General features: G+C 42.1%; 2 protein-coding genes across 3 annotated transcripts in view; one reads left to right on the forward strand and one right to left on the reverse strand.

The window, feature by feature from the left end:
- Positions 1 to 23,929, forward strand: part of vsig1 (V-set and immunoglobulin domain containing 1) — a 110,117-nt gene that overhangs the window by 54,509 nt on the left and 31,679 nt on the right. Inside the window, exon 2 of one of the 2 annotated variants that reach the window (XM_062964033.1) lies at positions 1,483 to 6,820. The exons of the other annotated variant lie outside the window; for it this stretch is intronic. Coding sequence (XP_062820103.1) covers positions 4,830 to 5,915 — 1,086 coding nt within the window. The 5' untranslated portion in view covers positions 1,483 to 4,829 and the 3' untranslated portion in view covers positions 5,916 to 6,820. Of the gene's footprint in view, positions 1 to 1,482; positions 6,821 to 23,929 lie in introns of those variants that run through there. 2 annotated transcript variants of the gene reach the window in all.
- The window catches only part of gab3 (GRB2 associated binding protein 3), an 84,558-nt gene that overhangs the window by 46,346 nt on the left and 14,283 nt on the right, over positions 1 to 23,929 (reverse strand). The window lies entirely within an intron of this gene.

Consider the following 23,929-nt stretch of genomic DNA (forward strand, 5'->3'; position numbering starts at 1 on the left):
GAAGGAAGGAAGGAAGGAAGGAAGAAAGAAAGGAAGAAAGGAAAGAAGGAAGGAAGGAAGAAAGAAAGGAAGAAAGGAAGAAAGGAAAGAAGGAAGGAAGGAAGGAAGGAAGGAAGGAAGGAAGGAAGGAAGGAAGGAAGGAAGGAAAATGGATGGACGGAAGGAAACGAACTACAGATATTGTCAAAGGCTTTCATGGCCGGAATCCCTGGGTTGCTTTAAGTTTTTTAGGCTGTATGGCCATGTTCCAGAAGCATTCTCTCCTGATGTTTTGCCCACATCTACCGCAGGCATCCTTAGAGGTTGTGAATATGTTCACTGACCATTAACTATTGCTTGAGTATGTTTTAATGTACTATATGTTTTATGATTTTATGTTTATATGTTTTAAATGTAATTACGTGATTGTACTTTATTGTGTACTAGCTGTGCCCGGCCACGCGTTGCTGTGGCAAATTGTGGTGGTATTGGAAATAAAGTATTGAGGAATTGGCAGTAGTTTAGTATATGTTATTTCCTAAAGCATGTGAATATATAATATTTCTGGTTGTTACTTGTTTTGTCTGTTGGAGGCAAATGCGTGATGTACACTTTCAGCTTCAAAGCCTGGCTGCTTCTTCCCTGGGGGAATCTTTTGTTGGGAAGGTGTTAACTGGCCATGATTGTTTCATGTCTGGAATTCCCGTGTTGTCTGAGTGTTGTTCAGAGTGAACCCAGTTCAGAGCAGAAATTGGGCGATGGCAATTAGCTGTGTGGAAGGGACCCCAGAATTTCGAGGCAGGGAAATCACGCTATCTGCTTTGAGCTGGGTTATCTGAGTCCAGACTGCCGTATAATCCAGTTCAATGGGGATTTTATTGAACTGTGGAAGGGACTTTAGGCATTCCCCCCCCCCAATATATTATTTCCTTAGTTTGAGAGCACCCCATTACCCTTTACTGTGAGGACCCCCATTATATTATTATTATTATTATTATTATTATTATTATTATTATTATTATTATTATTTTATTGTATGACACAGCAAACAAGATAGACATGCTGGATTTCATATCACAAAATCACAAGTCGAACACTTCCCAAGTGTCTAGGACTCTGTGATGTATTTTCGGATGATGTGTGCAGATCCCAGTAGGGTGGCCTTTTGCAGTTGGCAGATCATGATTTTGTCAATGTCTATTGTTTCCAAATGCCAGCTGAGATCTTTTGGCACGGCACCCAGTGTGCCCATCACCACCGGGACCACCTGCACTGGTTTCTGCCAGAGTCTTTGAAGTTCAATCTTGAGGTCCTGATAGCGGCTGAGTTTTTCCTGTTGTTTTTCGTCAATGCGACTGTCACCTGGGATGGCAACATCAATGATCCAAACCTTTTTCTTTTCCACAACTGTGACGTCTGGTGTGTTGTATTCCAGAACTTTGTAAGTTTGGATTCGGAAGTCCCACAGTATCTTTACATGCTCATTCTCCAATACTTTTGCAGGTTTGTGATGCCAGCAGTTCGTTACTGGTGGGAATGAAGACTTGATTAACTCTCTGTGTGTGTGGTGGAACCAATGGGACATACCAGTTGGAGAGGAAGATATAGATAAAGCATATAGACCTTATCCTCAAAAGAGGGGGGGGGGAGAATTACAGAGGTCCCACACCAAGAGTGATAGTAGTGACATTTGTGAAACTATCAACATGCCTAAAAGTCTTTAAAGCCTTGAGGAGTGTGAATGACCTGCAGTACAACAGTAAAAAAATTACAGTTTTCCAGGACTTAGCAAGAGCTACAAGGGAGGAGAGAGCCTCCCTCAAGGCAATAACGGATAGTCTCAGATCAGCAAACATCAAATACACATGGGCCTTTCCAGCCACACTAATAATTTTCAAAGAAGAAAAAAAACTTACTGCAAAGACTATAGAAGAAGGGAAAAGGCTCCTGAGAGAACTAAAACTGACCCAACCCTCACAAAGAAAATCTCCAAGAGAAACAGGTGTCCCAACAGATAAAGAAAAGGAGTCTGAATCAGAGGAAGAACAACCAAGAGAAGAACATATAACTAAAAAAGTAACCACAAGGAAAAGAACTGGGAAACCTCAATCAAGGTTCTCCTATAGAATTCCTAACAGAAGAAATTTCAAATAACTGTTTTTATAGCAGGGTTTAAAGAAATGTTTATTGAGACTTGCAAGTACATTCTGTGAGGAATTAGAGGACTAGAGCAATCACAAGACAGTTTTTGTTTTGTTTTTTACTAATTGCTATTATATTCTAAACTTTAAAAAAGTTGGAAAATGGTTGTTAATTATATATGAAAAAGAAGAAGATGAGGTGCTCTGGAATTAACAAAAGGGATGTAGATGGGATTAAGGAACAGGGATTAGTGACAGGGATTAAAAAGGGAGGGGGAAGAATGAGAAAGAAAGAAAAAAGAGAGAAAGGGAAAAAAAGAAAGGGGGAAAAGAAAAAAAGAGGGAAAGGAAAAAAAAGGGTGATTCATGCGAAAACTTTATCCAACGGAAAGGAGGGGCAGATGCAGGGGCCTCTGTCCTTGGTTATTCTCTGGATGGGTGCTAGGATTCTTTTCCTAACAACTCCCTCGAGGAGGAGGGGGTCATGGGTTCCAGAGGAGGGGTTGTTTTGGGGTAGGAATCTGGGTCTTGCAGGGATATGGGTTAATATAATGGTTAATATAATGGGAGAGCCTGTAAAAGAAAGTTGGGAAGGTAAACAACGGATCTATGATGGATGAAATTAAATTAATGTCACTTAACATAAATGGCCTATCTTCTCCAGTTAAAAAATACAAACTGCCTACATTGTTATATGAACAGCATGTTGATATATGCTTAATCCAGGAGACTGTGATGTCCCATGGGCGATGGAGTTCTGATCCCAGCACCATTGTGGTTGATGATGACGAAAACATGGGTTTTTTGCTGGCTCAGCAAGAGACGGAATTTTTCCAGATGCCTGTTGTTGATGATTCTACCCAAGAGCCTATTAAAAAAGACCTTGAGCAGGCCTTTCCCACTGCCTCTTCCCCTTTTGCTAGGAAACAGTCCTATGCTACGAGTCGGGGTGAAAAAGAACAGTTTCGGAGAAGCTTGAGATTAGCAGCTAAACAAGACGTTAATTAGCTATGTTCCCCTGGGAAATTCTAGGGAGGAATGCATCTGGAGGGAGATGTGTTTCGCTTCTCTTTCCCTTGGGAAAGGAAGCTCTGGACACCTGCTTTGCAGGAAGATGGGACTTAGTTAAAAGTGCCCGACACGGAGGATTCCGTGCGGAGTCAACAGATCAGCTTCAGGAGTGATTTCGTGTTTCCAGCCAAGTGTAGACTTCGTAAAGTCTGCAACTCCAGTTTCCTTGCCTTGCCTTGCCTAGCCAAGTATTCAAGAACTATCTTGCCGTGCTTCCAGCCTTGGACCTTGTTTCTAGTATCAAGCCTTATTCCCAGTTCTTGCCATGGACTTACTTGAACTTTGGAAAGATCTTTGGACGTTTCCCCACTCTATTGTTTATAAATAGAGTGTGTTTCGGTTTGGAATTACAACTTTGAACTCTAATATAAAATATTGGACAAAATATTTTTGGACTATATTTGACCTTCCCTGAAAGGTCTTTTATTGGGCTACATTTTCTACTTGTTTTTTATTATTCTTACATTTCTCCTTAATAAAGATATTAGATAGTTTTTGGCCTCCGTGTGTCGGTTCTTAGTGCTCCGTTGCCTTGGGCGTGACAGAGACCCACAAGAAAAAAGATAAGGAAAAATTGTTAAATTTAAAGAATTGGGACTTACAATATGAATCAATAGGTTCAAACAAATCCAGAGGTGTAGCAATTATAATAAAGAATACTAACAACTTTGAACTAGAAAAAACGATTTCAGATAAGGAAGGTAGATTTATAATGATAAGAGGAAAACTAAACAATAGTGATATCTCCATTGCAAGTGTATATGCTCCAAACAAAAAGCAAATAAGTTTCATAAATAAAACATTTGCCAAGATTGAAAAACATGCAAAGGGCGATGTAGTCATCGGGGGAGATTTAAACACGGAGATATACATGAATAGAATAAGACCAGGGGAGAGTCCCACAAGGTTAGAAAGTAAAGTAAATTTTAAAAAATGGAATCTAATCGAGGCCCATAACAGAATAGGTGAAGAGGACATGGCACCAACTTTCTACTCACACAGGCACTCAAAATTCACAACTATAGATTACTTCATAGTTGGAATTAATAATTCTAGAGAAATTAATGAGGTAAAAGTTGGGAAACAATGGCCAGGAGATCATGCTCCGATTTTGCTTAAATTGGGTGAATCTGTGAAGAGATTTACAAAGAAATGGAGATTTAACCCAAAGGTAACTTTCAAGGACAATGACAAACAAGACATTAAAAAACAGATAAAAGAATTTTTTTATAATAAACAAACAACCAGAAATAAAAGAAGAGTTATTATGGGATGCTTTTAAAGCAACTGTTAGGGGTATTTGCATCACTAAAGAAATTGGGATTAACAAGAAAGAAAAATCTACTCTTGAAAAAACTAGAGGAGAGGTGGAGAACTTCCTCCAACAATTCCAAAATTACCCAACAGCAGAAAATAAGAAAAAATGGATTGAAAAAAAAACCGAAGTCTGGAGAACTTAGAAAAAATTGAAGCCACAAAAAAACACCTGTGGATCAAAAATGATTACCAAATCAACTCCATCAATAACTTAAAAAGTTTGGCCAGATTCCTTAAAAAAAACAGGCCAGAAACAAAATTCTAAAATTAAAAGATTACAGGGGTCAATTAAAAACAACAGATAATGAAATTAGAGAAATTATGGCAAGTTTTTATGAGAAACTCTATGAGGGTAAAGACACACTAGAACAAAAAGTTTATTTACAGAAAAACATAGATGATCAATCACAAATAGAGTTAAACAACAAAATATCAAATTTAGAAGTTGAAAAGGTAATAGACAGTCTAAAAGTGAATTCAGCCCCCGGACCAGACAGCCTAACTACAAATTTCTACAAAAATTTTAAAGGGGAAATTACTCCGAATTTGGTCACACTTTTCAACGTAATCATGGAAGGAGGTAAAGTTCCAGACTCTTGGAAATATTCTGAGATAATTACAATTCCAAAACCGAATAAAGATGACACAGATCCTAATAATTATAGACCTATCTCCCTCAGCAATGTGGATTATAAGATCTTTACAAAAATCTTATCAAATAGAATAAAGGAAAAAATCCCTAAAATAATCTATGAAGATCAATATGGATTTATTAAAAATAGGAAAATAGCAGACCCTATCAGGAACATCTTAAATACTCTAAATCACACCACAGCTAATAGCTCTAAACTGCTTATACTTAAACTTGACTTTCATAAAGCATTTGACTCAATAAACCATAAATATTTGAGCAAAATATGTGAGGCTAGTGGAATGGGTGAAAAAATATGTAATGTATTAAAAGAGATATACAGTGGAAATAAGGCAGTTATAAATGTAAATGGGATTAATTCGAGACAAATTAATATTAAGAGAGGAACTAAACAAGGATGCCCACTCTCCCCATCATTATTTGCATTGGCCATTGAACCTTTGGCGAATTTAATTGGACAGGACCAAACCATCAAAGGATACAAGGTGGGCAAGGAAGAAATAAAAATAAATCTTTATGTGGACGACACCATGATAATTTTAAGTGAGGTGAAAGAGTCATTAAGTTCCTTGGTCAAATTAATAAAGGAATTTTGGGAAATCTCAGGGCTTGAAATTAACTTAGGTAAAACAGAATTTCTCCATAAGAACCTATCATTGAAAGAACTAGGAATTGCTCAAAATATTATAGGAGTGAAACTGGGAAAGAAGTCACTAAAATACTTGGGCATAGAAATTCCAAAAAAAATTAAATAACATCAGCCAATCAAACTTTAACCATTTATGGAAAATGACAAATAAATTAGTTAAATTAAAATCTGGGGGAAGAATTTTCAGGACATCACCTCTAGACTTAAAATTTATAAAATGAAGATTCTACCCAAATTCCTATATTTATTTCAAAATTTGCCAGTAAACATTTCTGCAAAACTTTTTAAGAAGTGGGACAGTTCCATAAAAAAATGGGTAGCGGGAGGGAATAAAAATAGAATTTCTAATTTTATATTCTATGGCACCCAAGAAAAGGGGGGATGGGGAGCCCCATCCCTGGAGTTGTATTATGAGGCATGTCATATTGCTAAATTAATAGAACTGGAACTGGAAAGGGGAAAAAAATGGGTGAAACTAGAGAAAGAATTAAATGATTGGAAAAAGGGCTCTTTTATGGGAGAAAAATTGATAAAAAAGAGCTTAAAAAGTTAAGAGATTGCCCTCTTCTCTCAACACTGCAGGTTTGGAAAAGATGGCAAAATAAATTACAAATAAATAAAATAGATCCCTTTCCGCTAGAAACCCTGGAAAACAAAGATAAAACATTTAAGAACTTAATCAGGTCCCTGAAAGAGAATGGAGTAAATAAGGTAGGAGACCTCTTGGAACCTAATGGAGATATTAAAAAATGGGATAAGATAAAGGACAAATGCAGTTTAAAGTATTGGTTAGCTTGGGTAGGCCTGTCACAAAGAGCACATGAAATAAAAAAATAAAAAAACACTAGATGCCCCAATGGATAGAATAATTGGCTGGAAAATAGAAAAAGAGAAAGGCATTATAGGGGAAATATATAAGGAATAGCCTTATCCTATAATACAAAACATACTTTAGTAGAGGCCTGGAAACAGGATATAAACTTCAATGAACACTTAATAAACTCCTGGATCGATAAAACCCAAAAAATTAAACATATAAAAATAAAAGAAACACAAAAGAAAATAATCTCAAAATGGTACAGGACCCCTTATCAATTGGCTCACATTATGAAAAACATTTCTAATAAATGCGGGGAAATTGGTACCTTTTCCCACATGTGGTGGGACTGCTCTGAAATCCAAAAATACTATAATACTGTTAGAGCCGTAATAGAGGAAATAATAGAGCAAAGGTTATATTGGGATAAAGCTCGATTTTTGTCCCTTAACATAGAGGTAAAGGAGGGGAACAACCAATGGTCAGATATATTAAAATTTATGATAGCCGCTATTCATGCCACAATTGCCAGAGGGTGGAAAGATAAAACAAAGTGGGACCTGAAAACCTGGTGGTCGTATCTCTCTGAATATTTAATTAATGATTTCATCCATGAAAAGAAAAATAAATATTTGAATACTCAGTCAAGACAAGATTGGCATAGGAAATTGTCTTGTTTAATCGACAAAACGGAAGGAAAAGATAGGTACAAAACTTTAAATCAGGCCTTCCAGACAATTAAATCAATGTATTGATTCAAGCAACCCAGATGGGAGTGGGAGGGGGGTTGGAAGAGGGTGGTAAGGGTGGGTGGGATGGGGGGTTTAAAGGGGTAATTAATTAAGATATATGGTAAAGGGAATCACAATTGGAACCTGCATCCCAGCCATAAAGTTTGTAATCAGTTTTTGTGTTATCATTTAGATGGCAAAGGTTTGCAGTGTATTGTTTTGTTATCTGTATGAAGAAATAATAATAATAATAATAAACTTTTTTTAAAAAACCTGCAAAAGTATTATTATTATTATTGTTATTATTATTATTTTCTCCTGACCCCAAAGACTCCCCCATTCCCCTCTACATTGGCCCCAATTATTATTATTATTATTATTATTATTATTATTATTATTATTATTATTATTATTATTATTATTTTATTATGACACAGCAAACAAGATAGATATGCTGGATTTCATATCACAAAATCACAAGTCGAACACTTCCCAAGTGTCTAGGACTGTGTGATGTATTTTCGGATGATGCGTGAAGATCACAGCAGGGTGGCCTTTTGCAGCTGGCAGATCGTAATTTTGTCAATGTCTATTGTTTCCAAATGCTGGCTGAGATCTTTTGGCACGGCACCCAATGTGCCCATCACCACTGGGACCACCTGCACTGGTTTCTGCCAGAGTCTTTGAAGTTCAATCTTGAGGTCCTGAGAGCGGCTGAGTTTTTCCTGTTGTTTTTCGTCAATGCGACTGTCACCTGAGATGTCGACATCAATGATCCAAATCTTTTTCTTTTCCATAACTGTGATGTCTGGTGTGTTGTGTTCCAGAACTTTGTCAGTCTGGATTCGGAAGTCCCACAGTATCTTTGCATGCTCATTTTCCAATACTTTTGCAGGTTTGTGATCCCACCAGTTCTTTGCTGCTGGCAGGTGGTACTTGAGGCATAAGTTCCAATGAATCATTTGGGCCACATAGTTGTGCCTGTTTGTAGTCTGTCTGTGCAATTTTCTTACAGCAGTTGAGGATATGATCAATAGTTTCGTCGGTTTCCTTGCACAGTCTGCATTTTGGGTCATCAGCTGATTTTTCGATCTTGGTCTTAATTGCCTTTGTCCTGATGGCTTGCTCCTGGGCTGCAAGGATCAGCCTTCTGTCTCCTTCTTCAGGGTCCCATTCGTGAGCCATAGCCAGGTCTTCTCCTTATCAGCTTTTCCTTCAATTTTGTCAAGGAACTTTCCATGCAATGTTTTGTTGTGCCAGCTGTCAGCTCTAGTTTGTAGTGTGGCTTTCTTGTACTGGTTTTTTGTCTGCTGTGCTTTGAGGAGTTTCCGATTTTTGACTTCAATCAAAGCAGGTTCTTCACTTTGCTTTACATATTCTGCCAGGGCATGTTCTTCTTCTTTGACTGCTTGTTTGACTTGTAAGAGTCCTCTGCCCCCTGATCTTCTAGGCAGATACAGCCGGTCAACATCACTGCGAGGGTGCAGTGAATGATGAATGGTCATGAGTTTTCTTGTTTTTCTGTCCAAATTGTCCAGTTCCATCTGTGTCCAGTTTATGATGCCAGCAGTATATCTTATGACAGGTATGGCCCAGGTGTTTATGGCCTTGATGGTGTTGCCTACATTGAGCTTGCTTTTGAAAAATTTTCTGACCCTTTGTGTGTATTCCTTGCTGACCACAGTTTTCACATGTTCATGCTTGATGTTGTCCAGCTGTCGTATGCCCAGATATTTATAGGCCTCTGGCTGGTGACACTTTATTGTTTGGGCATTAGGTATATTTATGCCCTCACTTTCAATGATTTTTCCCTTCTTCAATGCCACTGTCGAACATTTGTCCAAGCCAAACTCCATGCTGATATCAGTGCTAAAGATTCGGACAGTGTTAGTCAGAGACTGGATTTCAATTTCCATTTTTCCATACAGCTTCAGGTCATCCATGTACATCAGATGTGAAATTTTGTGAGAATTCTTAGATGTTTGATAGCCGAGATTTGTTTTTTGTAAGATTGTTGACAGAGGGATCATGGCAATAATGAAAAGCAGAGGGGACAATGAGTCTCCCTGGAAAATTCCTCTCCTGATGTTGACAAGTCCATAGCTTTCATTTCCAACAAACAGTTCAGTTTTCCAGTGCTCCATCATGTTTTCAATGAAGGTGCCAACGTTTTTACTAATCCCGATGGCGTCCAGGCACTTGATGATCCAGCTGTGTGGGAGTGAGTCAAAGGCCTTTTTGTAGTCAATCCACGTCATGTGAAGATTAGCTTTTCGGCTTTTACAGTTCTCCAGAATCATTTTGTCAATCAATAACTGGTCTTTTGTGCCCCTGCTTTTCTGTTTGTTGCCTTTCTGTTCATCTGGCAAGATTTTTTTTTTCTTCAAGATAGTCTTGAATTCTGTCAGCTATGATGCCAGTCAGTAGTTTAAACATAGTGGGCAGACACGTTATTGGCCTGTAGTTTTCTGGTGCTGCTCCTTTTGCTGGATCCTTTTGTATCAGGTATGTTCTTCCAGTTGTTAGCCATTCACTGATACTTCCTTTCTGCATCATCTCATTGAATTGTTGGGCCATTTTTCCATGTAAACTAATCAGATGTTTGAGCCAAAATCCATGAAGTTGATCACTATCAGGCGATGTCCAGTTCTTGACTTTTTGCACTCGTTTGCTGATCATTTCAGTTGTTATTTCCATCTGTTCCATTTTGTTCTGTGAGAATTTTCCTTCAAACTCCTTTATCCACCCAGCATTTTTGTTGTAGTTCTTATTATTTTCCCAAAGCTCTTTCCAGAACTTCGTTGTTGCAGTTTGTCTGGCTTTATGGTTACTGTGTCTGTTGTTGTTGTTGTTGTTGTTATTATTATTATTATTATTATTATTATTATTATTATTATTATTGTTATTATTTTCTCCTGATCCCAAAGACTCCCCCATTCCCCTCTACATTGGCCCCATATTATTATTATTATTATTATTATTAGTAGTAGTAGTAGTAGTAGTAGTATTTTCTGCTCACCCCAGTCTCCTGGCCTCTCCCTGGAGAGCAAACTGCCGCTTTCGGTGCCCTCGCTCTCTCCTCGGGCGGTCTGTCCTTCCCTCCCCCTTCCAAGGCGTGCGGTGCTTTCTGGAGGATGGAGGATCGTGGCGATGATGGCGGCGCCTGCGGCAACAGGTGAGCGCGTGAGCAAGCGTGTTGGAGGGGGTTGGGGCGTGTGAGGCTCACGCACTGCGTCCTGCTCCGCGCAGGCGCAGATGGTTTTTTGGCTTTTTTGGGCCATGGTTCTGACTTTGATTTTTGGTTTTGTTGTCACAACCTAGCTGCAAGGACAGTGGGTTGTGTTGCCAAGTTTCGTGGTCCTGGATTGTTTAGTTTCATTGTCTACTTTTAGGTAAAAATGCCATAAGCTTTTTATATATATAGATTGCTGGGCTTGGTCCCCATGTGAGCCACCCCAAGGTACCTCACAACCTCTGAGGATGCCTGTCATAGATGTGGGCGAAACGTCAGGAGAGAGTGCTTCTGGAACATGGCCATACAGCCTGAAAAACTTTGCTCACTCCTACATGTCTTCTCTACACTGTAGAATTCATGCAGTTTGACACCACTTTCACATCAATGGCCTGTGACAATAAAATCCAGGGATTGGTGGTTTGTTGAGTCACCAGGACTCTTTGGCAGAGAAGGCTAAAGACCTTGCAAAGGGACAGCTCCGGTGATTCCACAGCACTGAGACATGGCAATTCAATGCAATTCAAACTGTATTAATTCTATAGATATGCCCCTAGTTTACTTCCTCGTCCAAATCGAGCACAAACCAGGAAGGTTAAATGAACTAGTCCTATGCAAAGGCAGAAAAGGGAACTTGCTTCAAGCAGACCGTTTTATGTGTCATGAACGGTTGAGACATCTATTTGGTTCCAAGCAAGCTGTTTACTTTATTACGAGGGTTGAATGAAAAGTAATGCCTCCACCTTTGTAACTCACCAGATGGCAGTACTGGTATGTGGCAGGTATACTGGCTTGTTCGGTAGACTCTCCTCTACTGTTCCGTTTGGTGGGAAGCCTTAGCATTGAACGGTTGTGTTGTTAAAGTGCGAAGTATGGAACCCTGCACAGAAGGTCGGTCAATGTGACTTAAGCAACGTGCAATCATTGAATTCTTGACAGTGGAAGGTGTCAGCCCAAAGGAGATTCATCCGAGAATGCAAGCTGTTTATGGTGTTATGTTAATGTGAGTACTGTGCGTCATTGGGCGAGTACGTTTAAAGATGTTGAGGTGGGAACATCTGACTTGTGTGACAAAGAGTGGGACGTCCTGTGACAGCAACCACCGAGTTTCACAAGCAAAAGGTTGACAGATTGATTCAGGACGATCGTTGTATCGCTCAGAGAGAAATTTCAAGCATAATCGGCATTTCACAAGAACGTGTGGGTCACATTATTGCTTTGCTTGGCTATTGGAAGATCTGCGCACGATGGGTACCCAGGATGCTGATGTCTGAAATGAAAGCACACAGACTTGAAATTTTCCAGGAACTCCTCTTGCATTACGAGAATGAAGGTGAAGCCTTTCTTCTTTGGGGTGACACCTTCTGCTGTCAAGAATTCAATGACTGTACGTTGCTTAAGTCGCATTGACCAACCATCTGTGCAGGGTTCCATACTTCTTTAACAACATAACCGTTGAATGCTAAGGCTTCCTGCCAAATGGAACAGTAGAGGAGAGTCTACTGAACAAGCCAGTATCTGCCACATACCCATACTGCCATCTGTGAGGAGTTACAAAGGTGGAGGCATTACTTTTCATTCAACCCTCATATATTAGGGGAAAGGACTTGGGGGATTGTCCACTTTGCACACCAAAATCATGTCTTGTTGCAACCATTTGGGTCTCTTTTTAGAGAGATAAAGTAGGATAGAAATAACAACAACAACAACAACAACAACAATATGCAGATATGTTGTCGAAGGCTTTCATGGCCGGGATCACAGGGTTGTTGAATGTCTTTTGGGCTGTGTGGCCATGTTCCAGAAGTATTCTCTCCTGACGTTTCGCCCACATCTATGGCAGGCATCCTCAGAGGTTGTGAGGTATACCTCAAATATATTGCTCATTTTATTATATGTTTATTATATGTTTATTATATTAGTTTGACTTGCCATTTACTCTTCTTCCATAGTCTCAAGTCTCAAACTATAAAGGTTTCCCCATTCAATCTTGGAGACAAATGTAGGGGAAACAGTACAGAAGACCTTTATATATCAAGATCAATTTGATGCATCGTTGCAAGATCTTAAGGACTATTTTGCTGGATATGTTTCAAAGTTATAATGAATCAGAAAGGTATTAATTACCCCCAAATTAATGAGTTTAGCTTACATCCATTTGGTATTGGGCTCCTGGCCACACTCTTGGCTCATTTATCACATTTTAACTTCATCACTTGGATGATGCCAAAAATATTATTCTTTTAACTTCGTCAATTAGCTGATGCCGACATTATTATTAGTTACTCACCTGGGTGATAAGGCAACCATAGTGTTTAATCAATTGAGATGGTTATTAAAAACCCCAGCAATTTGGCCTGAAGCTCAACTATTCTGCAAGGTGCAATGGATAGCTGACAGCTCATAGTGGAAAGGAGGTTTGCTAGATTTGTATTCCTTTCTTTGTTGCTTTTGCCTTATCTAAAATGCAAAGGTTTCCCCTGATGTTAAGTCCAGTCATGTCTGACTCTGGGGATTGGTGCTCATCTCCATTTCTAAGCTGAAAAGCCGGCGTTGTCCATAGACATTTCCAAGGTCATGTGGCCGGCATGACTGCATGGAGCGCTGTTACCTTCCCACCGGAGCGGTACCTATTGATCTACTCATATTGGCATGTTTTCGAACTGCTAGGTTGGCAGAAGCTGGAGCTAACAGTGGGTGCTCACTCCGCTCCCGGAATTTGAACCTGTGACCTTTCGGTCTGTTAAAGCTCAGTGCTTTAACACACTTCGCCACCGGGGCTCCTTGCCTTATCTATACACATAATAATAAAAATGAAAATATCTATGTGTGTGTGGTGGGGTGTAGCTCAGGAGTAGCTCCAGCTACTCAGGGACACCCATGGCCCTCCCCCCAGTGACATTGCAGGTTACAGCGAGCGTCAGGAACATGCCCAAGAGCTCTACCAGTGTCCTCCATAAACACCATAATGCCCACCACCCAAGTGAAGGCTTTCATACAGAGACAATTTCATCCTAGATTTTCTGTTTTTTCTCCATCAGCAACAACAACAGGCATCCCAGTGTTTCTTTCTCTCTTCTTTGGTGTGGATAACTCTTTCCTACTCTTTTCTATGCCACACAGCAAACAGAGGAATTGATCAGCAACTGAACATACTGGAGAGGTTTGGGGGACGGACTCAACATGATGGAAGTTGTAGTTCACCCTGCATCAAGACACAGCACTGTGATCCCCACTGACAATGGACTAGGACCAAATTTGGCATACAGAACCACCAGGTTTGGGGGCAATTGATCTCGATTTATAGGAGTTGTAGTTCACCTACATCCAGGGAGCACTGTGAACTCAATCAATGATGGATCTGGACCAAACTTGGCACAGATACTCCCAAATCTGAATACTAGAGGGGTTTGGGGGGAATTGACGTTGATATTTGGGAGTTGTAGTTCACCTACATCCAGAGACACTGTGACCCCCACCGACATTAGACCAGGACCAAACTTGGCACAGAGAACCTCAGGAACAATTGAACCTACAGTAGGGGTTTAAGAGGACTGACTCACCATGGTGGGAGTTGTAGTTTAACCTGCAACCAGGGAGCACACTGAACTCTACTGATGATGCATCTAGAGCAAAATTGTCCAACATGACCAACTAAGGATCATTGTGTGTTTTCGGGCTGTATGGCCATGTTCTTCTTGAACATGGCCATACAGCCCAGAAAACACACAACAATCATGTGATTCCAGACATGAAAGCCTTTGACAACATATGACAAACAAAGTACTGATGAAGTTTCAGGGGGTTAACCTGGCAAGATGTGAGTTGTAGTTCACCCACAACCTTATGAATTTTGTAAAATAAAAAAATTGACTTTTTCAAATAACTCGAACAGCATCATGTCCCCAAGCTAGTTCTTGATAAAAAACCTTATAACCTTATTGTCCATGAATCCAAAAAGAATAAGAACTTTTGCCTTTGGAAAAACAACAGCCTTTCAAGGTTGGTCAGGTAGAGAGAGCAAGTCACTGACCAAACGTCCACCAATAATTTTCATGGCTCAATGAGAACTAGAACCCAGATTGTCCCAGTCCAGCATCAAACCACTATAGTGTGGTTTACACTTGCAAAAAATCAGCTTTGGATGCAGCTCTCTCAATAGTTTGAACATCTGCAATGCCTGTGAATTTCACCACTGGATTTACTGCAAAGGCCAATGGGAGTTGCAATCCTGAAGCATCTGGAAGGCAAAAGGCTCCCCAAATTAGAATTGTATACAAACTCTGTCATTGGCATCCCAGCCAATTCTGGATTTTGGGGGGAAAGGGGAGGTTGTGACCGTCCGCACTGTCCATCCATCCCTTGTTGCTTAGCATTGTTATCATTGCATTTGCCATCGGTCACCCCAGCTGTAAACTCCTCCATCTGTCAACTCAAACATTTGCAATACGTTTTGGACGCCCAAACAGCTGCGCAGACTCCACAGTTTACATGACTTGCGATGCTAGACCGGGTTTGTTTATAACCTCGGTTAATCCGGCGGAGTTTATAGCCATGAAATCTGGGTCATTCGCACCATTTATATTGTTTGCCACATATAAAGTTTACTTTACGAAGCATAAGGCACGGAACACAATTTCCTTACCGCAGTGGTTCCCAAAGCACTTTCAATAAGCAAAGCGGTGGACAGTTTTTCCCAAGTTGTTTTTTCTCTCCCTCTCCCACAAATACATTTTCTTTTTCTCCTTCGCTAACAATCTTAGGTGGTCAGTCATTTCCATCTAGATGGAGACGTAAAGTCCATGAGCAGATATTCGAACCCAGTGCTTCCACAACAGCCAAACAAGAGTGCAAATACACCAGGCATGGGCAAACTTCGGCCCTCCAGGTGTTTTGGACTTCAACTCCCACAATTCCTAACAGCCGGTAGGCTGTTAGGAATAATAATAATAATAATAATAATAATAATAATAATAATAATAATAATAATAATAATAATAATATATTTTATTCTTATATCCCGCCCCATCTCCCCGGAGGGACTTGGGGCAGCTTACATGGGGCCATGCCCAGACACGACAGCACAAATCAGATAAAACATTAAACCGAGCAGTAAAACTTCAACATGATTAAAAACAGTCATAAAAGTCAATATACACAATAATATTAAAATCCCGATTTGGGTCAAAAGATCCAGGCCAAGGTGCAGAGCAATATCAAGTTATCAGGGGGGATAATTATACAGCAGGTGTAATACTTAAAGTGCTGAATGAATCTACTGCTTAATAGGTAAATAACATGATCCCACAAGGATCAGTCAACGAAGGCCTTCTGGAATAGCCAAGTTTTCAGGCTCTTCCTGAAAGAAAGTAGGGTAGGGGCCTGCCTAATCTCCCTGGGGAGCGAGTTCCATAGCCGGGGGGCCACGGCGGAGAAGGCCCTCTCCCTCATCCCCACCAACCGCAACTGCGAAGTTGGTGGGAGCGAGAGGAGGGCCTCCCCCGACGAGCGAAGAGGTCGTGTGGGTTCATAGGGGGAAATGCGGTCTCGAAGGTAGGTGGGTCCCAAACCATTTAGGGCTTTGTAGGTGATAACCTCAACAAACTATAACCCCCACCACTCCATAGCATTGAGCATGACTGTTAAAGTGGTGCCAAACTGCATTAATTCTACAGTGTAGATGCACCCTAGAACAAAGGGAAAGCAAGGTTGAAATCTCCACTTGGCCATGGAACCGTATTGGATGACTTTGAGCAAGTCACACTCTCTCAGCCTCCTTGGAAAATGTCTTGGAAGAAGAAGATATAGGTCCATCTTAGGTAAAGGTATTAAGTCTAGTCATGTCCAACTCTGGGGGTTGGTGCTCATCTCCATTTCTAAGCCGAAGAGCCAGTATTGTTCATAGACACCTCCAAGGTCATGCGGCCGGCATGACTGCATGGAACGCCATTACCTTTCTGCCAGAGCAGTACCTATTGATCTACTCTCACTTGCATGTTTTCCAACTGCTAGGTTGGTGAAGCTGGGGTTAACAGTGGAAGCTCACCCTGCCCCCTGGATTTGAACCACCAACCTTTCGATCAGCAATTTCAGCAGCTCAGTGGTTTAATCCGTTGCATTACCAGAGGCCTTGGGATACTTAGCAGCAGCATTTAATAACATGCTATTTTCTTTTCCTATTACCCAGAGCTGATTTCCCTAAAATTGGAGAATTTGCATCCATATCTCACCTGGAAATAACCTACAACTACTGGAGGAGGAAATATCCCCAAACACCAACCATATCAGCTTTCACAACTCAGATCTGTTTTCTGCAGACTCTGACATGAGTAATCTTGCATATGCAGCCTTTGTTTTCTTCTCTTTGTTCGGAGATGATAAGATTCTCAGAAAATCCACAGCATGTTGGATATTCAGGCTTGAAAAATAAGCAATTTGACTTCAAGAGGGCTCTAAATCCCAATATGAATGGAGAGCCACCTTTCTCCCTCCTTCATTCTGGGCTCCGGCACAATTCTCCAGCAAGGAGCTCCCTAGGGTTGCCAGTAAACAGTTTTGTAACCGTTGACCTTATCTCAGAACAGGTTTCTACTTTCACAGAAGCCTCTGCAAATGTCCTTCGATGCCTGCTTGGTATTAGAAGTTAACCACACTTGCACACAGAGCAGAGCAGGAAAGCACGAACAAAACGCCTCACGTTATATTATCAAGGGAACCGGAGGAAATGTTGCTAGTACTGGAGTCCAAAAACATCTGCAAACTCTATGCCAGTGTAAACTCTGGGGCAGAGATGCATCTAAACTGTCAAATTAATGCAGTTTGACATCACTTTAGCTGCCATCGTTCAATGCTATGGAATAATGGGACACAGTTTTACAAAGTTTTTAGTCTTCTCTCCCAAAGAGAGCTCGTGCCTCCCCAAACTACATCTCCTCTGATTCAGTAGTATTGAAGTGGTGTCAAACCACATTAACTCTACAATACAGACATACCCCAGGAGCACAGCTAATGGAGTTGTTTTGGCAAGATTAGTCCAGAAGGAAGCCTTCCTCTGAGGCTGAGAGAGTGTGCCCTGCCAACGGTCATCCAATGGGTTTCAATGGCCGAGTGCGGATGTAATCTCTTGTCTTGAGAGTGCATCTACATTGTAGATTTAATGTAACATTGTGTAACATTGTGAAGCGCCCCGAGTCCCCACGGGGAGATGGTGGCAGGGTATAAATAAATGCATTTTGACACCACTTTAATGACCTCGGCTCTATGCTATGGAATCCTGGGAGGTGTAGTTTGGTGAAGCACCAGTGCTCTTTGGCAGACAATACTAAAAACCTTCCCAGGATTCGATAGCATGGGGTCAAATGCCATTCATTCTACAGTGTAGATTGTCGTGGTTTGCATAGACACTGTGCTGTGTGTGTTAACTGGAAAATGAAGTGCATGAAGCCAAGTCTGCAAAAGACCTGGGGATTGATTTTGATACTGTTTCTGTTCTGCTGCTGCAGAACCATTTTGGACATGTTTTTCAGTGCTGGCTGAGTACTGCTAAAGAGCAGGGTATATTCAGAGAGGCCCTGCTATTTCGAGGCCTGTTTGCTGCTGAGAAAAGAAGGTGAAGAACCAGGACTGTATTCTTCTCTGAAGCAAATTTGTGGACTGAAAAAGGACTGTTTATGACTGTGGACTTTTGTAAGTGATCAGAGGGACCATGATCTCTTGGAATTAGTAAAGTTTCTGTATTGTTTGTTCTGCAGTGACATATTGTTCTGCGGGTGACTCTGGATCGAGGGCACATGTAAGAGCTTCAATTTATCGTCATCAATCCATAACATAGATGCACTCCTAGACAACCGGATAAGGCTGCTTCTCATGTTAGATAGATATAGATATAGATATATCAAAATACCTAACTACACAAGCTTGCAGGATTTCTGAGCAATGTATTCCAAGCCACAAAAAGAGCTGAAACATCCAGTTAAAGAAACCTAATGGAAGAGCACTGGGACGTGACTGCTTCCTCTTTGGAGAACAATATCAAAGGTCTCGCTTGCTCATCAGTGATGAGAAAGAATTTCCCTGGAAGTCGGTAGAATTGGGTCCGGTTCCACCATTTGGCAAAATGAACAGCAGCCCATTTGGGGACATGTTCATGACACAGCAGCAACTCCTCTGTTATGTTATTTAGCTTGTAACTATTGTGTTTTTACAGCCAGGCCCAGGAAGGAGGAGAAACGCTCCTGAGACAGCCGGCCTCAGTGCCAACATTTCTTGGCTGCCTTATTGCACAGCTTGACTTTTGGGAGGGGATGGCTACGTTTCCTGCTCTGCTTCGGGCGGCAAAGTCTCTTTGGTCAGCATAAGAAAAGGAGGGACACTTTCCAATGATCAGTCAGGGACAGGTTCATCCCCCTGTCATCCCATTTTCCAGCTGTTTTTAAAATGTCCTTGTTTAACTCCCTTTCTCCACCTTTGTCCTCACCTGACTTCAGTTGCAGCAAACCAAGCTGAAAGTACTGAAGTGTTTGCTCTTCCCAATACACCTAAGCAAAAGCAACTTGCTACAGTCTCTCCTAGCATTTCTGGCCTTCATTAATATCTTTTGCCATCTCCATTGGTGTGGAATTTGCATGACGTCACCTACTGCCTTTCCCATAATCCATTCCTATTCTTTTCTATGCCACACAGCAAACAGAGGAATTGATCAGCAACTGAACATACATACTAAAGAGTTTTGGGGAGAATTCACCATGATTTATAGGAGCTGTAGGTACTGGGATGTATAGTTCACCTGTAATCTAAGAGCACTCTGAACTCCACCAATGATGGACTGGGAACTCACTTGGCACACAGAACCCCAATGACCAAGAAAAAATACTGGAGGTCTTTGGAGAGATTTAGAGGAGTTGTAGTTCACCTACATCCAGAGCACACCATGAACCCAAACAATGATGGATCTGGATCAAACTTGGCAAACTCGATATGCCCAAATTTGAATACTGGTGGGTTTTTGAGGGGTATTGGCCTGGTCATTTTGGAATTGTAGGCACTGGGATTTATAGTTCACCTGCAATCAATGAGAACTCTGAACTCCACTAATGAAAGAATTGGACTAAACTTGGCACACAGAAACCCCATGACTAGCAAAAAATACTGGAGGTCTTTGGGGAAAATTTACCTTGATTTGGGGGAGTTGTAGTTCACCTACATCCAGAGAGCACTGTGAACCCAAATACAGATGGATCTGGACCAAACTTGGCACACAGACCTGATATGTCAAAATTTGATTACTGGAGAGGTTTGGGGGCTTCCCAACATGTTATGCTTTGTAAGAACTGTTTTCCTCTGCTGTTGACTGATACACACACACACACACACAGTCAGTATATACACACACACACACACACACTTATATATATATGCATCTATCTATGTCTGTCCCCAATGATGTAATGCCTGTTTGTGCCTTCTGCACCCCAGAATAGGCCCACGGATGAAATCAAATCCAAAGTCTCTACAGACTGCTATTTATAAGCCACTCTCCAGAGACAGGCTGCAATGGTTATTTAAAGTTTTCAAGGGGGAGGTGAAGAACATGTTCATTTTTAAAAAGCCAGAAAAGAAACAGAATTGCAAAGCTAATCGAGACAAAAGGCGGATTCGGAGACGGAAAGAGCCATGAAAAGTCCCTCTGCACCTTAAAGGCGAGCCAGAAGATTTGGGAGAACGGTGCCCACTTCAGATTGTCATATTTGGCAGAACAGGGGGTTTGTTTGTTGGTTAATCCATCAAATCAACTTAAATTCAAGTGCAAAAAGTGCAGACAGTGATCACAACCCACAAGGCTGGTCATTGACACAGAGTAGGTAAAGGTTTTCCCCTGACATGAAGTCTAGTCATGTCCGACTCTGGAGGTTGGTGCTCATCTCCATTTCTGAGCCAAAGAGCCGGCGTTGTCCATAGACACTTCCAAGGTCATGTGGCCAGCACAACTACAGGGAGTGCTGTTACCTTCCCACCAGAGTAGTACCTATTCATCTACTCACATTTACATTTTCGAACTGCAAGGTTGGCAGAAGCTCGGGCTAACAGTGGGAGCTCTCTCCACTCCCCAAATTTAAACCGCCAACCTTTCGATCAACAAGTACAGCAGCTCAGCGGTTTACCCCACTGCGACACTGACACAGTAGTTTCGTAGTGGTATCGTATGTGTCCTTGCAAAGATGAACGGATTAATGCATGTAGTAAATGAGAAAACACCTTCATTCTTATCAGAGCCACAGCAGGTAAGAGTTCTTGATGGACTCATCTAGACTTCTCATGGAAACAAGACGTATTTAGACTTCATGGTGTTGCAAGACGTTTGCTGCAAGGAACTAACAAACACTGAACTGCAAAGGTCAGTCTCGGATATTAACCCATGATGCTTTTGCTTTCATTTTCCAGGTTTGAGAGGGAGAAATGGGGACTTCATCTCAATCTTTGAAAGGGAAGGAAGGGCACTTAAGAGGGGGAAAAATGGGAAATGGAAGGGGATAAAAAGGGAAGTGATGTCAGGCTGGAGACACAAGGCATGGCGCCCATTGCAGGAGGCACAGACCTATTTCTCGGTGATCGTTTCATTACAAATTGAATTGTCTAAATTCATGGGTGGGTGTCTAGATCCAGATGACACTGTCATCCATTTGTGACTTCTCTCCCCTCCACCCACCTCAATAATGTTTTCCCATTGCACTTCTGTCTTTCCGCCCCACCTACCAATCATGGAAATTCCATTTAAAAAGAGAAACGGAATAAATCTACTGGAGAAGTAGTTTGCTTAGAAGCATGGCCTGAAAAAGTGGCCTGTTGTGAGGCGGGAGGTTAAAGAACCCCAGGAAATGCCATATATGGGCAGAGATGGCGACGGCTAGCGACCCAGGTGCATAAGCTCACAGAAACATGTGGTTTCTGGGAAATCATGTGTTTCTGAAGAAATGAAAGCTAAAGATAAACAAACTGCGCGTGCGCACGCAAGCGCTCTGAATGATTGTGAACACGGCACAGAAAGAGTGCGCCCGGGCCGCTGGTCAGCGCTGGTTGGATGCAAGTCAAGCAGCGTCACAACTCTAAGCCAATGAATTTGCTTGTGGGCGGGCATAACCCGAACCCTGTAGTGTGTATAAATATTTACTCAGCCCACCGCTGGGGGTTCTCCCTGGGAAAGCACCTATTTTGTGCGAGGGGGAACCCTAGTGGCCACTTGCCAATAAAACTGTTTTCTTGGAAATACTCCAGTTGTCCGTCTCCAATCCCTCCCACTGCGCTCGCAAGGACCGTAGCACAAAGGTTCCGCTACATTTTCTGGTGACCCCGACGTGATTTCCTATAAGACGGGCCAGGAGGTCGGAGACGGATCCCGTTGGCGGGACGGTCCCAACTCAGCGGTGGGGGCCGGAGGCAACTACCGTGAGACGAGAAGGGGCCCCTGAATATTGCAAGACCGGCTGCGGTGCTTGCCTCTGATGCCAACGCCGACTGACGGTGGGAGCTGCAACACCAGCGAGGTTCCATAGAAACCAGCCAGGAGGAAAAAGGATCCAGGGAAAAGCCCAGGGGCGAAGGTTGGTCCGACGTCTACAGAAATCTGGCAAGTATAGTGGTTAAATGAGACACTAAAGGGAACACCGGCGCCGGGAGGGACACACAAAGGTTCCCAGGGAGGTAAAAAGGGGCTCTGTCTTGTGTTTCCTGACGCATGCCGTTGAGTGTCCGGGTGCCCAGGCCAAGGCAGTCCCCTCTATTAGGCAGGATGGGAGGGAAAAATTCAAAGAGCTCCACTCCCTTACAATGCATCTTAGATAATTTTGGCTCTTTTGCTACCTGAGCCGTAGCAGGCAATCCAAGGGACCTGAGAGATTATAGACTGAGGAATTTGTGTCAGGGAGAATGGCCAGAGTTTGGGTTAGGTTGGCAAGTAGAAGGGACGTGGGATCTGAAACTGATCCGAACAGTGGAAGAATATTGTGCTGTGAATCATCCGAACCAGTGGGTCTATATTGCTACCTGGGAACGGGTAGTTAGAGAAGATCCAGGTTGGGTTCGACAGTGCAAGAATGGCAAATGTATGGTGGTGAAGAAGGAAGGGAAAAAGAAGGAAGTTTTCCAATCCAACGAGGAGGACTACCCAGATTTACAGTTGAGTGTACAGGCTAGACAACAGGAAATACTGCCGCCACCGCCCCCACCCCAGGGAATAGTCCCCGGTGCACCTACACTAGGAACGGGACCCCCACCCTACTCTCCAGAGTCAACCGAAGCAGCCAAGAAACACTATCCTAGCCTAGAAAAATATCAGGAGGAAACAAAAGAAAAGAAGAAGTCACAACGGATGCCCAGTGATGCTTCTCCGGCACAAACTCGGAGACATGGAGCTCCGGTATGGCCTAGTGATTCACCGACCGGACCGGCCCTCCAGATGCCTCTGAGAACGGTGCCTGTGATAAACAACAGGAATGAGATAGTTCAAGCATACCAGGTAGTGCCTTTCAGTAGTAGTGATATTCTGAATTGGAAGAATAATACTCCACCTTATAGTGAAGAACCCCAAGCTATGGCTAGGCTATTGGAAGGGATTATGGCAACCCATAATCCCACCTGGCAAGATTGCAGACAATTGTTGAATATGTTGTTCACATCAGAAGAGAGAAGAGCAGTGTTGAATAATGGGGTAGCCATAGCCCAGGTTGGGGCCCCACAAGATGGTAATGCAGCCGAGTGGGGAGCACAGAGGTTTCCTGTGGAAATAGATCCCCAATGGGACACCGTAGAAGAAGGACATTTGCAGAGACTGAAAGGATTCCAGCGTATATTGGCAGAAGCGGTAAAGAGGGGCCCGCCGCGACCCGTCAACATTATAAAAATTCAGGGAGTGGTACAGGAAAAATCTGAGTCACCAACAGCCTTTTTGGAAAGGCTGGAGGCAGCATATAGAAAGTATAGCTCGTATAATTTGGAGGATGAAAACGGTAGGAGGGCGATTCAACAGTATTTTATCAGTCAAGCGGCTCCTGACATCCGGAGAAAGATTCAAAAGCAACCAGGATTTCTAGGAAAGACTAGGAATGAATTGTTGGCACTCGCAGATCAGGTTTATATGGCAAGGGACCAGGTAGAAGAGGAGAAGAAGGATAGGAAGAAGAAGCAGGAATACCAAGCATTAGTTACCATGATGGAACAGAGTGCAAGTGGACAGAGAGGAAGAGGAGGATATGCCAGAGGGGGACAAGGAGGAAGAAGAGGGCCCCCTCGGAGGTTAGGTCGAGACCAATGTGCTAAATGTAAGAAGTTTGGACACTGGAAAGGTG

This window comes from Anolis carolinensis, unplaced genomic scaffold (genome assembly GCF_035594765.1).
Source record: "Anolis carolinensis isolate JA03-04 unplaced genomic scaffold, rAnoCar3.1.pri scaffold_12, whole genome shotgun sequence".
In the NCBI taxonomy this organism is placed as follows: domain Eukaryota; kingdom Metazoa; phylum Chordata; class Lepidosauria; order Squamata; family Dactyloidae; genus Anolis; species Anolis carolinensis.